The sequence below is a fragment of the Cnephaeus nilssonii genome, assembly GCF_951640355.1.
Source record: "Cnephaeus nilssonii genome assembly, chromosome: 5".
Classification (NCBI taxonomy): Eukaryota; Metazoa; Chordata; class Mammalia; order Chiroptera; family Vespertilionidae; genus Cnephaeus; species Cnephaeus nilssonii.
The window spans coordinates 102,469,344-102,489,376 of NC_137076.1; the positions used below are offsets into that span (position 1 = coordinate 102,469,344).

Consider the following 20,033-nt stretch of genomic DNA (forward strand, 5'->3'; position numbering starts at 1 on the left):
TCGGATCTTTTTTAAAGCAAAGATGACTTTCTCTCCTCACAAATGAAACCTGATGCAATGAAAGCTGGTGAATGGGGAGCTCCTGTGGGGGATGCAGGGGGAGGTAGAGGCCTGGAACGCTCGCCACTCAACCACCCCTCATATCCTCCTTGTCCCAGCAGCCCCTGAGGGTGCATGTGCAGAATCCCCGATGAACCCATTTCACAGCTGGATAAAATGAGGCTCACAGAGGAGAAATCCCACAGGCACCAGGTTCTGACTAGAATGCAAATCTCTGAACTCCCTTCTGCAAATTGCATGTATTTTACTTCTCAATGCACTTCAGGGTCTGCACATCCTCAGCTAAGAATCTTTCTGCTGCCACAGGGGGTCAGAGTGGTGGTGAGGAAACCTGAAATGTAGGCACATATTCAGGATGTCTTATTCATTCAACAAATTTTTGATGTGTACCTAACACATGCCGGGCACCGTTGACCTGACCTGAAGACTTTGCCACGAAGCTTACATTTTAGCGCGGGAGACAGACTAAAACATCCAAGTCAATATATCCTGTGTCAAATGGTGATAGCCATTATGGAGAAACGTGGAAGAGAGAGATGATGGAGGGATTGCTATTTAAATCGGGTGGCCAGAGAAAGCCTGGAGGGAGTCAGGGAGTGGCCCATGCAGATATGAAGAGGAGGACTTTCCAGCAGAGGGAACGGCAGTGCAAAGGCCCTGGGGCCAGTGCATGCTTGTGTCTGGGTCAGCACCAATGAGTGCTGAGGAGGAGGAGGCAGCTACCAGATCGTGTAGGTCTGGGCCACCGCAAGGACTTTGGCTTTCCTACTGAATGACCTGGAACCGTGAGCAGAGGAGGGACGTGATCTGATTGGTGTTTTCCAGCTATTTGTATTATCAGCATTAGGACCACCCAACCCCAGCCCTTGATGCCCCCCCCCCCTTCGCAGTGAACCCAGCAGCTCAGTGGCCCTCCAGTCTCCTTTCACAGGCCTAGCCTGGACCTTGGGGGAAAGAATGATGATGATATCAGCAAACACTCATTGAGAATGTGCTAAACCAGTGGTCGGCAAACCGCGGCTCGCGAGCCACATGCGGTTCTTTGGCCCCTTGAGTGTGGCTCTTCCACAAAATACCACGGCCTGGGCGAGTCTATTTTGAAGAAGTGGCATTAGAAGAAGTTTAAGTTTAAAAAATTTGGCTCTCAAAAGAAATTTCAATCGTTGTACTGGTGATATTTGGCTCTGTTGACTAATGAGTTTGCCGACCACTGTGCTAAACTGTTCGCACGCATGATCTCATTTATCCCCTCAACAACACTGAGAGATGAATGTTACCATTCCTCCCATTTTACAGGTGAAGAAACTGAGGAGTGGAGTGAGTTAGTGGGTTGTTCAAGGTTAGCAAGTAAGGCAGGGTTTGACTTTCACCTCAGGTTCCTGGGCTGGACTCACTCTCTCCTTCCTTGGCGTGTCCCATACCACCCCGGCAATAAGTAGAGCCCGGGAAAGATAGAAACCATTCGTGCTCCTCCTCGGGGGACGGACTGCCACAGGCGAAGCTTGACGAGTGTCCCAGGCCCCATGTCAGGCTTTATCCCATGAACACAAAACCCTGTGAAGTACATACTATTATTAATCCCACATCTGGAGTGAAGAATGTGAAACTTTCTACCCATCTGTAGCTGCCACCCAATGGCCCTGCTGTGCCTTTTCCTCCAATGGCGCTCAGCAAGGCGCCCCCTGTTTTTCAGTGACCCCATGAGACTGTGGGCAACGGAGGAAGCCCTGCTGTACCCCCATTCCCCTCCCCCACTGACTTTCTCCTCAAAGCACCTGCCGCCTCCTAACAGACCATCTAATGTGGCTGCATGTTGATTTTAATATCTAGTATTACATATAATATAACCTATTAGGGTATAAGCACTTAAGCACTATGATAACATAAGCTCCGGGAAGCCAGATTTTGGTCTATTTTGTTCCCTGCCATATCGCTGAGTGCAAAGACTAGTCCCAGGCCCGTAACTGCTGCTCCAGAATCTTGGTTAAGAAAACCTATACCCATCAGTCAATATGCAGATGCCGTCACGTCTGAACCGGTTTCCTTGTCTTACGGACTCGGGAGTCAGGAAAGCATTGGTCAACATTTTTGTTTCGCTCCTTTTATCCTGATGGCTTCTGAGGGGAAGGTTTGGGAAAACTTCCAAAACGCTGACCAGAGTGGATTTATCTGTAGCCGCCTCCCGGCTGAGTTACCCCGAATGTCAGCACGTCTCAGACGCCAGCTTCCTGCCTGCTGAGGGCGTGCGTGTCCCCGCACTGGCCTTTGCGTTCCCTGAATTGATGTCTTGTCGGCTGTTTCTTCCATGAATCGTCATGACGACAGGACCGTGTGTACAGAGAGGTGTTCTCTGATGGGATTCGAGTGTGGGTTCTGCTTACGGAGGGTTCTTTCTTGCTCTCGGCCCCAAGATCGTGCCACCTTCATAGCAAGCCTTGATCTGGGGTCAGGAACACAAAGGCAACGAGGTCGTTAACGCGCTGCATGTTTTTGGACAAACACGGTGTGTCTCGGGGCCTTAGTTTCCATCGTCTGTAAAATGGAGACTGAAAAACTATGGAATGTCAGAGCGGAAAGCCACCCTAGGGGTCATTCAGTCACGAGCTTCAAGTTCAAAAACCTTCCGGGCCCAGGAGAAAAATGCAAACAGGTGGGATAATCCCATTCCCACAACAGGGGCTGGTGATGGGGCGGCAGACCCTCTCCAGTTGAAGTCAGTTTTGCAATGAGACCTCACGTCCATCTGCAAGAACCTCGCCAGGCCCAGCCTGGCCTGCAGACCCTGGTTCTTGTCCATCCCACTGTTTTACACAGGAGGAAACTGAGGCCCAAAGGTGGGACTTGAGCTGCCGAGTGATCAGGAGCCTAAGTAGGATGCAATGGCATTGCCTGCCTGGTGCAGCGCCTGGGGTCCTAAGAGGATCTGATTTAAGAAGGGGATGTGGGTGACAGGCCTCTGAAGAACATGAAACACCCCTGATGACAGGGAATTCGTGTCCCTTCGTCCTTCGGCTGATGCTCCCACCTCCCAGGTCTAAAACTGTTTCCAAAGCGTTTCCCTCGGCTCGTTCAGTTTCCCCTCCGGCAGGCTGGGCAAGGCTGCATGCGGTGGCACTGCTCTGAGCACTGCACACTGGGTCACACAGATGCCGGGGCTGTGTGTGTGTGTGTGTGTGGGGGGGGGGGGGGGGTGAGAAGCCAGAGGCACCGTCACCCTCACTCCCGGCTCCCCAGGCTGCAATGAGGTTGAAGACGGGGGGATTCAGAAGTCGCTTGAGAAATGGGGAGGAAAGCCAATCAACAGGACTTCCCATGTTTAGCAACTGTCCCTCACGTCTACGTCTCTCAGCCGCGCCAGGCTATTGTGAGATCAGGGTGCGGTGCTGGGACCTCCCTGCGTGACAGATTTTCCCTAGAGCCCAGGCTGGATGGGGCTTCCACAGCCCCTGCAGGGGTGCCGCCTCACCGAGCGGGCACAGAGCCTCCTGCTCCAGCTCACGTGTGTGTGTGTGTGTGTGTGTGTGTGTGTGTGTGTGACAGAAAGCAGCAGTGACAGTGACAGAGCCTGGTCGCAGGGCCGCCTTGCTGCAGACAACACCATCTTTAAAAATGACAACGAACGAAGAAAGGTGTGGGAGGCTGGGATTCACCGAGATTTAAGGAAGTGCTTTAAAAAGATGTCCAAGATGGCTCTAGAGGCTGGTTCTGCCCTTCCCACGTGCCCCCTGGTCATAATATCTAGCAGCGACATTTTTTAAAAGAATTCTGCTGAGCCAAGGATCATATTATCTCCACTAGCCTTTGCTCCAGACTCAGGGAGGCACCCCACCTGCCAGGGAGTCTCCGCTGGTGAGGACCACGGCTGCTCTCTGTCCTCACGCCTTCGAGAAGGAGGAGCCGTAGCTGCCAGCTATTCTCTGAGCAGGTTTCATCGGCCTCATCTTACCAATGAGTCCACCAAGGCTCAGAAAGGCTAGGAAACTTCCTCAGGGCCACACAGCTAGAAAACAGCCAGCAGAGCCGAGGGCTGCTCTCCGTGTAGGCCAGGGGTGAGCGCACCAGGGCCTGTGGGAGATCCCGCCCGCCACCTGTTGCTGTGAGTTGATTCATTGGAACAACCAGCGCATTCATTTTCCTGTTGCCTGGGGCTGCCTTTTCCTACAGTAACAGAGTCTCTGGCTGCAGCAGAGAATGCCTGGCTTGCAGATGCCTGGGTCTTTTATGGAAAAGGTTTGCAGCCCCTTGCTCAGTTTTCCACTCCAGATTCCGTGCTCTGGAGAACCCTGACTGCACAGTGAGCATGTGAGGGGCGTCCTGTTTGTATCGCTTTCTGAGGGGTGTTGGAGAGGCGATGGGCTTTATCTTCCCAACTACACCGAATCCCCCTGGGAACAGTGACCCCTCGTACAGCAACCGGTTTTAGGACTGACGCTGGGCCACGCTGGGGCATCAGGTCTCCAGCTGCTCTGATCTGCCTGCTGACAGCTCGCACACAGTAGGTACACGAGCAATGCCGGATGGGTTGGATTACAGAGTGGCTCTCCCAGGTAATAGGAAGGAAGGGCCTCCCTGGAGCACATCCAGCCTCTGAAGCCCCAGCGGAGGCCTGGAGTCGCCTCCGCTCCCCAGGGAAATCCCTGCTCACAGCACAGGAAGCTGTCTCTCCGCCAGCAGACAGCCCAGAGCCACTAATCACAGGCCGCCTCAACCCCTCGGGGAGCATCGCCTCATTTGAATCCCAGCCCCCAGTGAAATCAATCCCTGCGAGTGTGTCTGTTTTCCTTTGTCTTTTTTGGTTTTTAATTTATTTCATTTTATTGTTGATTTCAGAGAGGGGGAGGGAATCCTGCACGCCTCACACTGGGGATCAAGCCCACACCCCTGGCATGTGCCCTGACCAGTAATAGAACCCTGGCCTGCTGGTCCATAGGTTGATATCTGTTTTTCAAAGGCCCTGCTAAGTCCCCCTCTTTCTGCCGATCTCATTTGCAACAGACCACAATCAGCCCCCTGGAGAACGCCATCGAAACCATGTCCACAGCCAACGAGAAGATCCTGATGATGATCAACCAGTACCAGAGTGACGAGAGCCTCCCCATTAACCCGCTGTCCATGCTCCTCAATGGGATCGTGGACCCCGCCGTCATGGGAGGGTTCGCCAAGTACGAGAAGGTGAGGGCTCTGCTGTCCCGGCCCCCGTGGGGGTCAGAGCAGTGGCTGGGGCCTGGGGGCAGACACGGCTGCATGTCGCTCATCTTACTGTAGCTGTTTGCCCCTTAAGGGACCCCTCAGCCTGGTGGGAACCCATTCACCTCCCAGAGGCTCCACAGCCTCCCTGTCATCTCCTTCCCACCCTCAGTGCCGCACTGGGCCGTGGCCGGAGGGCAGGGCTCACAGGGCCCCTTAGCCCAGTGTCACATCCAGGCGCCTCTGCCAAGGAAAGGCTCTGGGAGGACCAGGTGACCGTCAGCCAGGCCACTGAAGTGGAGAAACCACGAATCCAAGTTCGTGACTGGAAATATCTTCTAAAAGAGAAAGAAATGAAACCCAGAATCCGTGTCAGTACAGACAGGATGGAAGGTCAATTCCAAAAGGAGAATTACAACTTAGATAGCCAGGTCCAAGGTCCCTCCAGAAATCCCCACCCATGGGAGCCACAGATTGGTTTTTTTTTTGAGCTTCCTGGTGTCCAGAGCAAAAAGGGAAAAGCCATCAGATATATGAGTCACAGTATTCACTGGGGGAAAATACCAACTTCTCAGGAGGGGGACATTGCTTTTCCTGGCAATGAAATGGAATGGAAAGTCCTCATTTGATTTTCGCACCTTACACTGCAGGAGACACTGGGGGGCAATGGCCTCCTCCTAGTGACCCTCACAGTGAACTCCCTAGTGTGTTTTCCATGCCATTCACTGATGGAGACTAAGAATGCAACACAGCCATTTAATTCAGAGTAATCCCAGTTGCTAACCCAACAGTCCTTCCAGCCACCCTCCGTCCCCCACGGAGTCCCCGCTGGCATGCCTTTGCTCAGCCTGGAGGGCTGCTGTGTGTGTGTGTATGTGTGTGCACACATGGAGGACATGAGCCCGGAGAGAGCTGGGGGTGCCAGGTTCACACACCAGAAGGGAGGTGGTAGGTGAGCTACTCTCGAACGTAAATGTGAGTCCAATCCTCGCAGAGCTTTGTAACTAACCTGGGTGCCCCCCCACCCCCAGGTTCTGATTCAGTAGGTCTGGGTGGGCCTGATAATTGCATCTCTGACAAGTTCCCGGGTGATGGGTGATTTGCTGCTGCTGCTGCTGATCCAGGGACCCCACTTTGAGAACTCCTCTCCTGGGGTGTGTGGCCCATTCCCAGTGGGTGCTGACCTGAGCCTCCAAGAGGAGAAAACAGCGTAGGTCCCTATAGGTCTCTGCCCCATCAATACTTGTGGCCCCGCTGCTGGCCCACTCCAGGGGAACCCTCTCTCGGCGCCAGGGAGATGGGTCAGGGGGCCCACACCAAGTGAACAGAAACCCCCAAACTCCCATCTGTCCTCCCCAGGCCTTCTTCACGGAGGACTACACCAGGGACCACCCCGAGGACCAGGACAAGCTGAGCCGCCTCAAGGACCTGATTGCGTGGCAGGTAAAGCAGAGCTGACGGGGAGCCGCCCGCCTCTGCCCTCCCCAGCCCCTTCCGGTACAGGTGCCCTCAGCCAGCCGCTGCCGGCCCAGCTGCACGTGTCCTCCTGTCCTTCGGCTTTCAGCCCTTCTAACGCTATATCTCACCGAGCAGGCCCACTCGGAACCTGGATTGGGCCACCGCACCCCTGGGTGCTGCCCAGGACCGGGCAAGGACTTCGTGCTGCCTCTTGCTAAGTCTGCTTTATGGGCTGCTGAATTCAGAGGCAGCTCCTCCCAGCAGGACTGAAATAAAAGCCAGGCCCCCCACACCCACCGCCACCTCCCCCCACACCCGGCACATGGCACTCAGATAAAAGAGGCTCCAGCCCCACACCCTCTTCTGAGGCCGACCCAGTCTGTTGCAGATCATGCTCAGGTGGCCATCAGGTTTGGGGGGTAACTGAGGCCCTTGGTTGGTCTTTGGTCGAAGGGCCTTCATTCTGCACAGGCTGCTTAGCCCTCCGGAGCCCAGCCGGAGGACTTGGAAGGCGTGTCCGTCCCACTGCCCTGCCCCCCCTCGGTCCCCCCACCTCCCTACATCCCTTCCGCCTGGCACCTCTACCTTCCTCCACACTCGGCCTCCTTCTGACTCTTTCTGTCTTTCTCCCTCTCTCAGAGGTTCTGTGTTCTTTCCCTCTCCACTCCGTCTTTTACCACTCTCTGCACCCCCATCTTAGTCCTCTCTCTGTACCCCACCTTACTCCTCTCTCTGCACCCCCATCTTAGTCCTCTCTCTGCACCCCACCTTACTCCTCTCTGCACCCCCATCTTAGTCCTCTCTCTGCACCCCACCTTACTCCTCTCTCTGCACCCCCATCTTACTCCTCTCTCTGCACCCCCATCTTACTCCTCTCTCTGCACCCCCATCTTACTCCTTTCTCTGTACCCCATCTTACTCCTCTCTCTGCACCTCCATCTTATTCCTTTCTCTGCACCCCCATCTTACTCCTCTCTCTGCACCCCCATCTTACTCCTCTCTCTGCACCCCCATCTTACTCCTCTCCACCCCCCATCTTACCCTTCTCTCTGCACCCCATTTTACTCCTCTCCACCCCCATCTTACTCCTCTCTCTGCACTCCCATCTTACTCCTCCCTCTGCACCCCCATCTTACTCCTCTCTCTGCTTCCCCCTCCTGCTCCCCTCCTTTCTCTGGCTCTCTCTCTCCTGGGTTTTCTCTCCCTTCTCTCTCCCCGTTTTCTCTCTTCCTGCCTAGAGAAGAAACAATCCACCAGACACTCCCCCAACACACACTGTAAAGGACCAGGCTCCTCCAGGCCTGATGCAGCGCCCCACAAACACCTCTGCTCTCAGGGGCCACCACCCACCACCAGGCACACGGTTGAGGGGGCTGTGCTCCGAGGGCAGGAGCCCAGGGGCAGGGCAGGGTGTGCAGCTGCCAGTCCTCCCCCCTCCTTGCCCATCGCCAGGCAAACAAAAGGAGCTGCTGTGGCTGTGGTGGGAGGGGAGTGCTTGCTACTCCAGGGAAATCAGGGAGTGCCGCGCACGGGGTGCAGCCTCTTCTCTTAGAATAAGGGTCCCTAATTCAGGTCCGTCTCTGCCTCTGCCGACTACGCAAAGTGAGGCTTGGAAAGGGGCGAACCAGGCGCCGCACAGACGTGCTCCCCGGAATGCATTTGTGTGTCTGGAATTTTCTCTCCGTTCTTACCTGTGCCACCTGTGAACCCCAACGCCCCCAAGGCCCCAGCCTTCCGAGGTCTCATGCTTTTTTACTCACATAACCATATTCCTCCTATCTCCTCCCCCACCCCCACCCGCACGCAACAAGGGAAGCAGGAAGGCCGGGCTTTGATTTGGTTTCCTTCCTCTGGTAAGTCTGGGGTGCCCCAGAGTGGGCTGCCATGTCACACAAATCTGTTTGCTTGTTGGGGTCATCCTCAATCCATATCACGGCCCGGGGTCTCTCCACTGGGCACCATTTATCACCTGGTAATGGATTCTCAGTGCTGTGTCCCCCACCCAAAGCCTGGAGCTCAGACGCACAGCACAGTAGGAAATCTTAGCTAATGGAGAGGCACTACAAAGGAGACTTTGAAAGCATATAGTAGAAGGCTTCTAAAAGCCCTTAGCTGGGGGAAAAAAAGAAACAGAAAAAGAAAAAAAGAAAAAAAAAAAAAGGCTGTTAGCTAGGCCTCTTCATACAGCGCCCCCTAGTGGCCACCCTCTCCCTAGCTGGTCCCCCACTCACCTGGTCACTATGTTACAGAGACCCACTCAGCCTCGTCCCTCCCACCCAGAGTCCAGGCACCCTGGCCATGGCACCTACCCTCAGGGGGGAGGCAGCCCTTTTGCATTATTACACACAGCAAAGGGGTCCTCCTCGCCCATTCGCTCCCGTCCCTCTCAGTTTATATCATGGAAGTCCCTCCTGTGTGCCCGGCCACAGAAACACAGCGCTGGGCCTCCCAATTAGAGGTTGTCAGCTCTCACTGCTCCTGCCTCGGCCTTTCCACCCCACCTCTGTGCTCGGCCTCTCAGCCCCTTCGCTTTTCTGGGGTACCAGGCGCCTCCAATTCCTGAGCCCTTCCTGGCTTCCCAAGGGGAGATGGCTCCTTCCGGTCGCAGCTCCCTCCCCTGCTCCTGGGCGGAGACCATCCTCCAGGGCGTCCCCTGACACGCTGGGTCCCGTGGGCAGGTCTCTGCCTTCACTGAGGTTTCCTTTCCCCTTTGCCTCGTTGCTTCGGGGAGACGTCCGAGAGAGAGAGGCAGAAATGTCTTTACGTCACCAGTCATGGAAGCGTGTCCTTTTTTCTTCAAATTAACCTATATTCTGCCTTTTCACGCCCTCGTTTTGCTGCCCCAAGGCCAGGATACTTTCTCAGCTCTTCCTCCTCACAGTGGCCCATGTGGCCCGGCTGCTGTCTTTACCTCTCCCCCTCAGACAGGACCCAGTGACCTCCCTGTTGATCAGCCAGAACTTAACTCCCTCACATCCCACATCACCATCTCCGCCCTCGTCTCCTCCATCACTTCTTTAAACCCCCTATCTACCGGCATCGCCCAGAACTTCTTGGACGAGGCGTTGAGTCAAAGCAGCGGTTTCCTCTCCCCTGGTCCCACACTCCCCCGCCCAGATGCCACAGGGCAGAGACGTTGCAAACACCCCCCCTGGAGGGGGTGCTCCCGCCCTCCTGCTGGGCAAGGCCGCTGCAGCTCTCCCTCCCCGCCCAGAGCAAACCCCAAGCCTGCAGCTTTCTGTTTGCCAGGGCCCGTGACCCCGTGAGAAGGTCTCAGGGGGACCGGAACACCCCGGACATATTCTCAGCAGGGCGAGGCCTTCAGCCCCTCCTGTGCCTGGACCCACGCTGAGGCCCGGCACCCAGCTCACTGGCCACCACCCTCCTCTCCAGATCCCCTTCCTGGGAGCTGGGATTAAGATCCATGAGAAGCGGGTGTCCGAGAATCTGCGGCCCTTCCACGACCGGATGGAGGAGTGTTTCAAGAACCTGAAAGTGAAGGTGGAGAAGGAGTATGGCGTGCGAGAGATGGTACGGAGGTCCCTGGGGTGGAGGGGGGAGGTGGGGATGGGGAGGAGGATGGGACCGGAGGAGAAGGCCCAGCGGGCCCCGATGCCTGAGCTGATGATTCAGGGGAACCTCCCTGTGCACTTGACCCCTCCGAAGTCGCCCCCAGACAAACACCAGTTATAAACTGGGCCCTGGGAACTGAAGGGACTGTGCTAGTAATAAAAGCTACACGGATGAAGCACCTACTATGTGCCTTGTCTGATCTAAGCATGTGACATCTGCTAGGTCATGTAGTCCTCACTGCACGTCTGTGAGGCAGGAGTGATTTTAACCCTGTATCCCTTCTGGAGGGTCAGGGGCGGTAGTAACTTGCCAGAGGCTACCTAGCGAGTGAGTGCAGGTCAGAATTCACACCTGGCTCCATTGGCCTCCAAAGCCAGTGCTTCCGGCCACTGGTAAGCTCCACGGACTAAAGAGGCCGTTGGCCTGGTACGCACAGGGGCATCTTTATCCTCTTCCCCAGAAAGTGGGCTCATTAGAAGTCATCCCAGATGGGAAAGCTGAGGCCCGGAGGGGGCAGTGAGTGCCTGGAGCAGCGCCGAGGGGACCTCGGGTCTCCTGTCTCCTGTCTCCTGGTGCAAGAGTGGCTCCCTGAGTCAGTGCAGGGCTGAAGCTAACTGTCAGAGCAGGTCAGCTTTCTCAGGCCGAGGGTGACGTCCACAAGACACCCCTCCCAAATCAGGACCAGCCTAGCGAAGAGACTCAGGGTGAAGTCTGGGAAGGTCCCACGCACACTGCCTACTCGGTGGCCCCTGGATGCAGGGTGGCCTTCCAGGAAAGCTCACCTGAGCCTAAGTGGCCTGAGTTTTTAGTGCTATTTCATTACACAGACATGATTGGGTGAATCATTGGTCACATGATTGGAATCCATCTCCAGCCCCCATCCCTCCTGGTACTCTGAGCTGGGCTTACCTGGCTCAAAGCCCAGCCCTCTCATCACATCCTTGGTCTTTCTGGCCTGGCCGGCCCCTTCCAGAATCTTCTCATTAGCATGAAGGGCCACCATAAATAACAAAGACACTCCTGTCACTGGGAAAATTGCAGGGACTTAGGATCACCTCCCCTGAGCCCTGGCCAATTCCTTATCCAACCAGCCCCTCGGCTCCGCCAGCCAGGGAGTTGTTCCGCTCTGCTCTGCCCCACGGCCCACCCCCCCGCCCAGCTGGAGGATGGGCAGCAGGAAGGGGGGCAGGTACCCCAGCTCCCAGCGACCTGTGGGGCCAGGCTTTCACCGTCCTTTCTCCCCCGCAGCCTGACTTTGAGGACAGGCGAGTGGGCCGGCCCCGGTCCATGCTGCGCTCCTACCGGCAGATGTCCATCATCTCCATGGCTTCCATGAACTCCGACTGCAGCACCCCCAGCAAGACCACCCCCGAGAGGTCAGTGCCTGCCCCACACGGCCCCCTGGGCCCCCTGCACCCCAGCCCGGCCCCCATCATGCTCCTCCTCCTGCCCCAGCGCCGCCCTTCCCCCACCTTCCTGCCCTTCCCTCCGAAAACCTTTCCCACCCTGTGAGGCTGCCATCCTGCTGCCGCCATCAAAGGGGCATTCGAGGCCCGGGAGGCAAGGGGGCTGTTCCCGAGGATCCGGCAGGACCCGCCTGCCCACAGCCCACAGAGCAACCCGCAGAGCCCGCCTGGGTCTGGAATCATCTCCCAACTCCCCATCACAGAGGCCTCCTCCTGCACGCCCCCTTACCCCTGTCAGGCCCCCCTCCTCCACGTCCTGGGCCTTCTGCTCACCAGGCCCTACTCAGCGACTCTGATGACGGACACTGTGAGTCCAGCACTCTCCACGGGCCAAGGGTGTGCTACGGGGTCCTCAGACCTCATCGCCGTCTCTCACAAGGTTACCGCCAACACCCCTGTTTCCTGCAAAGGAATAATGGCTCAGAGAGGTTGAGTGATTTGCCCAAGGTCCTTCAGCTAAAACGTGGCAGTGCCCGAATTTGAATCCAGATCCGTATCTTTCATCGATTTCCTCTTCTCACCACCAGACTTGCTTTGTATTTTGAATGTTTGCCACCTGGGCAAGTGGCTCCCCAAACTCTGCCAGGTCAGCCGGCTCCCTCCCGGCCCGTGGCGACAGCCCAGCCAGCCTGGGTCCCTGCGAGGCGGTCCCACGGGGGCTCTCACGGCCGTGCCACTCGGTCCCTCTCGCCCTTCAGCTTCGACCTGGAACTGGCACCCCCCAGGGCGCAGAAAGCGGAGCCGGTGGAGCCCATCTCCCCGCCGGGGAGCACGCTGCCGGAGGTCAAGCTGCGCAGGTCCAAGAAGCGGGCCAAGCGGAGCAGCGTGGTGTTCGCCGACGAGAAGGCAGCGGCCGAGTCGGACCTCAAGAGGGTGAGCATCGAGGCAGGCTGCCTCAGCACCAGCCTCAGCAAACCTACTGTGCGCCGGCACAGTCCCCGGGGCTCCCGGACACGGCCCCACTCAAGCCTCACTTTGGCCGTGAGGTGGGTGTGACGCAGGCGGCGTCTGAGGACAGGGAGGTGAAGCGCTGGCCGGGGTCATGCAGCCTGGACACAGCGGAGCCGGGATTTGAACCCAGGCCACCGGGCTCCGGCCTGGGTGTCTTTTCTGCCATCACAGCAGCTCTGTGAGGCCGGGAGAAGTGCCTGCTTCACCCACTGAAGGGAGAACGGCCCGCCTGTGCTGGGCCAGGTGTTTCTACCTCTCCTACCCGCTGGCCCCGGGCCCCGAACCACTCTAACCTCTGACCCCGCTGGGTTCCTCCAGGGCAGCGGGAGCCCAGCCAGAGGTGGCTCCTGCCCAGAGAGGTGGCAATACGAGTCCCGTTTTTCACAATTCCAGGGGGAGTCATTCACATGATAGTCTAAATCAGTGGTTCTCAACCTTCCTAATGCCGCGACCCTTTAATACAGTTCCTCATGTTGTGGTGACCCCCAACCATAAAATTATTTTCGTTGCTACTTCATAACTATAATTTTGCTACTGTTATGAATCGTAATGTAAATATCTGTGTTTTCTGATGGTCTTAGGCTCTACAGCAGCGATTCTCAACCGGTGGGTCACGAAAACACAGATGTTTACATTACGATTCATAACAGTAGCAAAATTACAGTTATGAAGTAGCAATGAAAATAATTTTATGGTTGGGGGTCACCACAACATGAGGAACTATATTGAAGGGTCGCGGCGTTAGGAAGGTTGAGAACCACTGGTCTAAATGAATGCCACACGCCACCCCCGCCCCCGCCCTGGGAGCTGTATAGTGGGCAGCCTGTGCGTACGACACGCAGGCACGGAATGATACAAAACAGAATAAATGAACCTGGCGCGGGGCCACAGAAGCCTGGCCGAACCCTCGTCACTAACTTTCCAGCCCAGAGCTGCCTCATGCTGAGTCTGTGGTGTGTGTGTGTGTGTGTGTGTGTGTGTGTGTGTGTGTTCAGCTCTCCAGGAAGCACGAGTTCATGAGTGACACCAACCTCTCGGAGCATGCGGCCGTCCCCCCCAGGGCATCCGTCCTCTCTCAGATGAGTTTCGCCAGCCAGTCCATGCCCATCATCCCAGGTATGCACCCTGCCACCGCCAGCTCGGGCGGGTAGAGATGGTCCGGGCCACCAGCCTGGGGGTGGAGGATGGGTGCCCAGACAGCCAAGTGGGCCCGACGCCCTGTCCTCTGAGCTGTTCCCCACCCCGCGAGCTCTCCCAGGAGCCGGGGTCGAGGCCTGCGGAAACCCGGGCCTCAGGATTCACTGGAAAAGCGTTCATCACACGAGGTGGCCCTGCTTTCTCAGCGAGCCAGGCCTCCCCGGGGCCAGATGCAGGTCCCTGAGCCCCGTGTTCTCTTTGGGGACCTGGAACTTACCACCGCATCCTACAGGTGACGAGTGTTTGATGCATGGATGCTGCGTACCTCCCCGTCACCCATTCACTGTCCGGCGAGGTTAGCAGCCCACAGACCACCCTTCCTGGTTCATAGGGGGGACCCTGAGGCCCTCGCTGGTCACGTGGCACGCCTAAGAGCACGCCACCTGGCACGCAGCAGTCTCTAGCGTCTGCCACTCTGTGCCAGGCTGTCTATGCCAGGGGCTGGGGCAGAGAGGAGCAAGACAGGCCGGCGCTGCCCCCAGACACGGCAGGGGGCCTCAGCCAAGACGCCTGCTGTTCCCCCAGTGCTGACCGGTGCCCGGCCCCGTCTCACTGCTTCTCCCACTATTTCATTTCCGCCTCCGTGCCCACCTGTGGAGTGCCTGGTGCCAGTAGCCGCACCGTGCGGATGAGGAAAGAGGCACTGAGAACACCAACCCCTGCCTGTCACCGGCTGGTCACGCGGAGGCCGGGTTCAGACTCAGGCCTGCGCCCTGGGGCCGCCCCAACACTGCCCGCCGACCCCAGGAGAGCCCTACAGGGAGGGGTCTGCCCGGGCGCCAGCCCTGGGCCGCACAGCACTCTGGGGGTGTGTGCTCTTACCCCCATTTGGCTCATGTCAAAACCGAGGGTCAGAGGTCGCTGATTGCTCGGGTCGGTGTGACTCTGAGCGGTGTCACACCGCTGTCCTCACTGGCCCTGCCTCCGGGAGAAAGAAGCCAGGGTCTGGGTGTTGGAAGGGGAAGGGCGTGTCCCAGAGGAAGTCGGGGCCTCCCTGCCTGAGCCCCCGCGGCCAGCCCAGAGGCCCCGGAGGAGGGTTCATGGGGCCCGGAGGCAGGCCCTTCGCTGTCCAGGGGCTGGGCAGCCTCACGCAGAGGACACGCCACCGCTCCTGCCCGGCTGTGCCCTGTCCTCCCCGGATTCTGGCCCTGCCTGTCTCCCGCCTGCCTCCCACCTGCCACCTCATCACTCACCCTGCCCCTGGGCCGCGCCTTCCCCTGCCACTCACGCCTGCTCTCCCTCTCCCTCCAGCCTTCACGCTCTCGGTGGCAGCTGTGCCCGGGACGGAGGATGGCAGCCGGTCCCCCCGCCTCAGCCAGACCTTCCTCCCTTTCTCGGAAAGCGACAAGAATGACAAGAAGACGCTCAAACGGAAGAAAGTAAACCAGTTCTTCAAGACGATGGTGAGGACCCAGATGGTGGAAGGAGGGGTGGGGGCGGGGAGGTGGAGAGGGAAGAGGCAACAGAGAGGAGAAATGGTGTATGTATGCATGTATGTGTGTGTGTGTGTGTGAGTGCGTGTGTGTGTGTGAGAGAGTGGGTGTGTGAATGTGAGTATGTGTGTGTGAGTGTGTGTGTGTATGTGTATGAGTGTGTGTGAGTGTGTGTGCACGTGTGTGTGTGTGCGCGCGCACACATGTGTGGTCACCAGGGAGGCAGGGTCAGGCTCCAAGGCCCTGGTCACTCCTCTGAGCAGCACTGACCCCCTGGGCTGCGGATTGTGCCGGGTGTGCAGGCCCCGGGTCTCGGAACCCGTACTGTCCTTAGCCCAGACCGCCCTCCGGGGTGCCCGTCAGGCCACATCGGGCAGCTGGCTTTGGGAGAGTTTGGGGCATTTTCTATTCACTTTACAGTACAAAATCCTCGTAATTAGAAGTTAGTCTCCGAGCCCCAGCTATTCAAGCACATCTGCCGCCGTTACTCAGCGGCCCGCGCTCAGGATAAAGAAGGAGCCACTGGCACTTTAAACGGGAGCTCTGCTTCTGTGACAATGCCAAGTTCACTGCGTGCAGCGAGCAGGCCCCTGCCGACCCCTCCCCCTCTCCCGGGCGGTTCACAGCTCCCACCAGCTCTCTGTCCGGGAAGCAGCCAAGCCTGTGCTCTTACCACTGTGTGGCCACACGCGGGGTCGGGGGGCCCCCGCTCCCTGGGCTCTGGGCAGGGGTCCGCTTAGGGGCCCTCAGGATTGGGACTGATCTCATTTGGTGGCCGTGAGATCCCATCTTGGGGGTGCTGTTTCTTCTCCCACACAGCTGGCCAGCAAGTCCTCCGAGGACAGCAAGCAGACCGCCGACCTGCCCTCCGACCTGTGAGACGTGCCCGCCCGCCTGGGGCTGTGCTCGGGCCGGGAGAGGAGCTTCCAGAAGAAGCGAGCTCGGGCACGGATGCCTCGGGAGCAGGGAGCCTCGATGGGCCTTCACTCAGACAGAGGGAGCGGCTGACCTGGCCCAGAGCTTCCCGGTGACACACGCCGGGGGGAGGCGGGTGCGGACACCCACGGGTCCCGGCCGCCTCTCCGCTGCGCTCTCCGGCGTCCTGAGCACATCTTGTCATAGCCCGGCTCTCAGGTGTAGGAGCTGTGGTTCTGGCTCATTCCTAAGCCCTCGTCCTTAATAGGAAAGCCTTTTAAATACGCTTTTATTTTATTTTTGGTTAACAGTTTTGTACTTTACATTTTTTAATGACAACACCCAGTCTTTTTTCTAGCTGATCATCTCCAAAGTGTTGCTATTTCTTTCTGGCAATAAAAGTGGTTCGGTCGCGTACTTCTGAATCCGGCTGCGTCCCTGAGCCCAGCCCCGGCCGGTGGCTCCTGGAGGCTGCGGGAAGGCGGGAAGGCCAGGGCCTGCCGCCATGTGAAGGGGCCTGGCCCCAGCCCATCCTAGAGGCTAAGTTGCCCAGCTCGTTCCCGCCACCCCCGAGAATCTTCTCCATGCCTCCGGGACCTTAGGCTCTGAGTGCTGGGGTACAGGAACACCAGAATACTCTTCCAGAACATTCCTCATGCGCTCTGCACCGTGGGTAGTTTCACATGCCTTTCTCCCTTCTGGAAAGAGATGGCAACACCACCCGACCAAATGCGTGTGCATTAGGGAAGGAGGGGGCTGAGGTCCCCTGGACGGAGGGCCCGCCTTTGGGTCCGTCACCGGGTCAGCGGTGGTGGCTTTCCTTGCAGGGACCCCCAGGCTCCAGAGGTGAGGCCCCAGGGAAGCGAGGGGCTCCTCCAGGGAAGGAGGAGGGGACAGGGAGGCCACTTCCACACCTGCTGGGACCTGCAGGGGAGGGCTCGGGAGGCTGAGGGCTCACTTGGGAAGAAAACTGATACCGGGTGGATCTTGGGTGCATGGCAATGTGGGGTTCAGAGCTCGAGCCATCGAGAGACCTGGGGTGGATGCTCCACTCTGAGAGCCCGAGTCCCTGGGGATGGTGAGGGAAGAGCATCATGGGATGGTGAGGGGAGAGCATCATGGGATGGTGAGGGGAGAGCATCATGGGATGGTGAGGGGAGAGCATCATGATGATGGTGAGGGGAGAGCATCATGGGATGGTGAAGGGAGAGCATCATGGGATGGTGAGGGGAGAGCATCATGATGATGGTGAGGGGAGAGCATCATGGGATGGTGAGGGGAGAGCATCATGATGATGGTGAGGGGAGAGCATCATGGGATGGTGAGGGGGGAGCATCATGGGATGGTGAGGGGAGAGCATCATGGGATGGTGAGGGGGGAGCATCATGATGATGGTGAGGGGAGAGCATCATGGGATGGTGAGGGGAGAGCATCATGGGATGGTGAGGGGGAGCATCATGACGATGGTGAGGGGGAGCATCATGACGATGGTGAGGGGAGAGCATCATGGGATGGTGAGGGGAGAGCATCATGGGATGGTGAGGGGGGAGCATCATGATGATGGTGAGGGGAGAGCATCATGGGATGGTGAGGGGAGAGCATCATGGGATGGTGAGGGGGAGCATCATGACGATGGTGAGGGGGGAGCATCATGACGATGGTGAGGGGAGATCATCATGGGATGGTGAGGGGAGAGCATCATGGGGTGGTGAGGGGAGATCATCATGGGATGGTGAGGGGAGAGCATCATGGGATGGTGAGGGGAGAGCATCATGGGATGGTGAGGGGGGAGCATCATGACGATGGTGAGGGGGGAGCATCATGACGATGGTGAGGGGGGAGCATCATGACAATGGTGAGGGGAGAGCATCATGGCATGGTGAGGGGGAGCATCATGGGATGGTGAGGGGGGAGCATCATGGGATGGTGAGGGGAGAGCATCATGGGATGGCGAGGGGGAGCATCATGGGATGGTGAGGGGGGAGCATCATGGGATGGTGAGGGGAGAGCATCATGGGATGGTGAGGGGAGAGCATCATGGGATGGTGAGAGGGAGCATCATGGGATGGTGAGGGGGAGCATCATGGGATGGTGAGGGGGAGCATCATGGGATGGTGAGGGGGGGAGCATCATGGGATAGTGAGGGCGGAGAGCATCCTGACGACAGCTCAGGTGCATTCCGCTCGGACTGCCCAGCTCAGAGTATGGACACAACAAGCATTAACTTCCTAAATCCTGACAGCAGCCCTAGGTGGTGGGTCTGTTATCCACATGCAGAAGCCACGGCCCAGAGGCAGAAGGTGACTAGATCGCACGCTTGGTAAGTGGAAAGGCTAGGATTCAAACCCGGGCAGCCAGACCATAGGTGGCTTCTCTCCACTGCCCCCCCACCCCGCACTGTCCCTCGGACACCTCTGTGCGCAGGACCTCTGCATCCCTGTAGCCTCTGTTCTCCCAGCCTCTTCCTGGTGGCCTCCTTGTCCCCATCCCCTCCCCCAGCCCCAGACCCGGTGCTGGTCCAGCCTCCAATTTCCTCAACAGGCCGAGGCCTCTTATGGTGGTGGTTGGGGGTGGTGGTTGGGGGTGATGGTTGGGAGTGGTGGTTGGGGGTGGTGGTTGGGGTGGTGGTTAAGGTTTGGGCTGTGCAGCGGGTTCCCTAAGGTGAGGCGGTAGCTCCCAGAGGCTTGGAATCTGCTGAATTCACTTGTCAAAGGAACAAGGAAAGTGGGCATGAGCAGAGGAGTATCCCCAAGTAGCTGAGCCGCTGGGTGGCGCCCACCCCTCCCCCAGCCCGGGGAAAACACCCAGATTCGGAGACGTCCTGAGAAAGTCTACTTTAACCTCTAAAAATTCCCCAACTCTCCTCTCCTCACTCAACAGTGTGTGGCAATAATATTTGTGGGGCTGTTTGTTTATTTTTTCCTAAAAATTATTAGTATCTGTGAGTTCTGTGTGAAGTCTGTATTAAGGGGCCTGGGGCATTCGGTCACGTGGCAGCAACAGCTATGCCAGCAGTACTAACAGGAACACACAGCAGTACTCACATAGCTGCCATCACCCCCTGCTTCCTTCCCGGGCATCCTCAAACCAGCCCAGGAGGGTCCCAGCCACACGCATGAGGACCCCAGGCTTGGGGAGTTGGTGACGGTCCCTTGTCGCCTGGCTGGGAGGGGCCAGCTCTGTCCACTTCCAGCCACACGGCCTTAATCCACACGCTCACTTTCCGCCTTTGCCTGTGGCTCAAGGTCAGACTGCATATTCCATGCCCATTTGAGAGTCTCCTGGGCCTTGCCAATGCCGCCCTCCCCCCCCCCCCAGGTAAAGCGGGGCCAGGGGGGAGGGACTGTGTGTGCAGCAGGGCCCTGCTGTGCCCCTGGGGTCTGTCCACAACCAGCTAGCGATGACGAGGAAGGGTGCCGTTTGCTGTCAGAGAGGGGGAGGGGGCGGGTGGACTGGGGTGAGAGGAAGGACCTACCTGGTGTATCTTTTTCTGTCCTTTTTCTGTAGAGTTTCAGGGACCCTTAGACCGCTCCCTCCAGTCCTCGCGTTCTACAGCATTGAAAGACTCACCCAAGGCCACACAGCTGTGATCAGCAGGGCCCGATCTGGACTCAGACCTGCCTGCCTCTAAGCCTGGGTGTCTTCCAGGTGATGGCCCCTTGGGGGGTCCCTCACTCCGTCGTTAAGCACCCAGCATCCCCTTGCCTTTTGCTTGCCCTTCCTCTGCCTTTGAGACAGAGCTCGTATCTGTCATCCACACTTTAGTGTGATTGAGGGAACAAGCTTCCTCTCC

General features: G+C 57.9%; 1 protein-coding gene across 1 annotated transcript in view; it reads left to right on the forward strand.

Annotated features, from left to right (window-relative positions):
- The window catches only part of DOCK2 (dedicator of cytokinesis 2), a 365,999-nt gene extending 349,401 nt beyond the window's left edge, over positions 1 to 16,598 (forward strand). Inside the window, exons 45-52 of the mRNA XM_079772611.1 lie at positions 5,056 to 5,232; positions 6,607 to 6,690; positions 10,099 to 10,236; positions 11,527 to 11,654; positions 12,443 to 12,617; positions 13,691 to 13,811; positions 15,144 to 15,295; positions 16,145 to 16,598. Coding sequence (XP_079628737.1) covers positions 5,056 to 5,232; positions 6,607 to 6,690; positions 10,099 to 10,236; positions 11,527 to 11,654; positions 12,443 to 12,617; positions 13,691 to 13,811; positions 15,144 to 15,295; positions 16,145 to 16,204 — 1,035 coding nt within the window. The 3' untranslated portion in view covers positions 16,205 to 16,598. The remainder of the gene's footprint in view (positions 1 to 5,055; positions 5,233 to 6,606; positions 6,691 to 10,098; positions 10,237 to 11,526; positions 11,655 to 12,442; positions 12,618 to 13,690; positions 13,812 to 15,143; positions 15,296 to 16,144) is intronic.
- Positions 16,599 to 20,033: the final 3,435 nt, after the last annotated feature.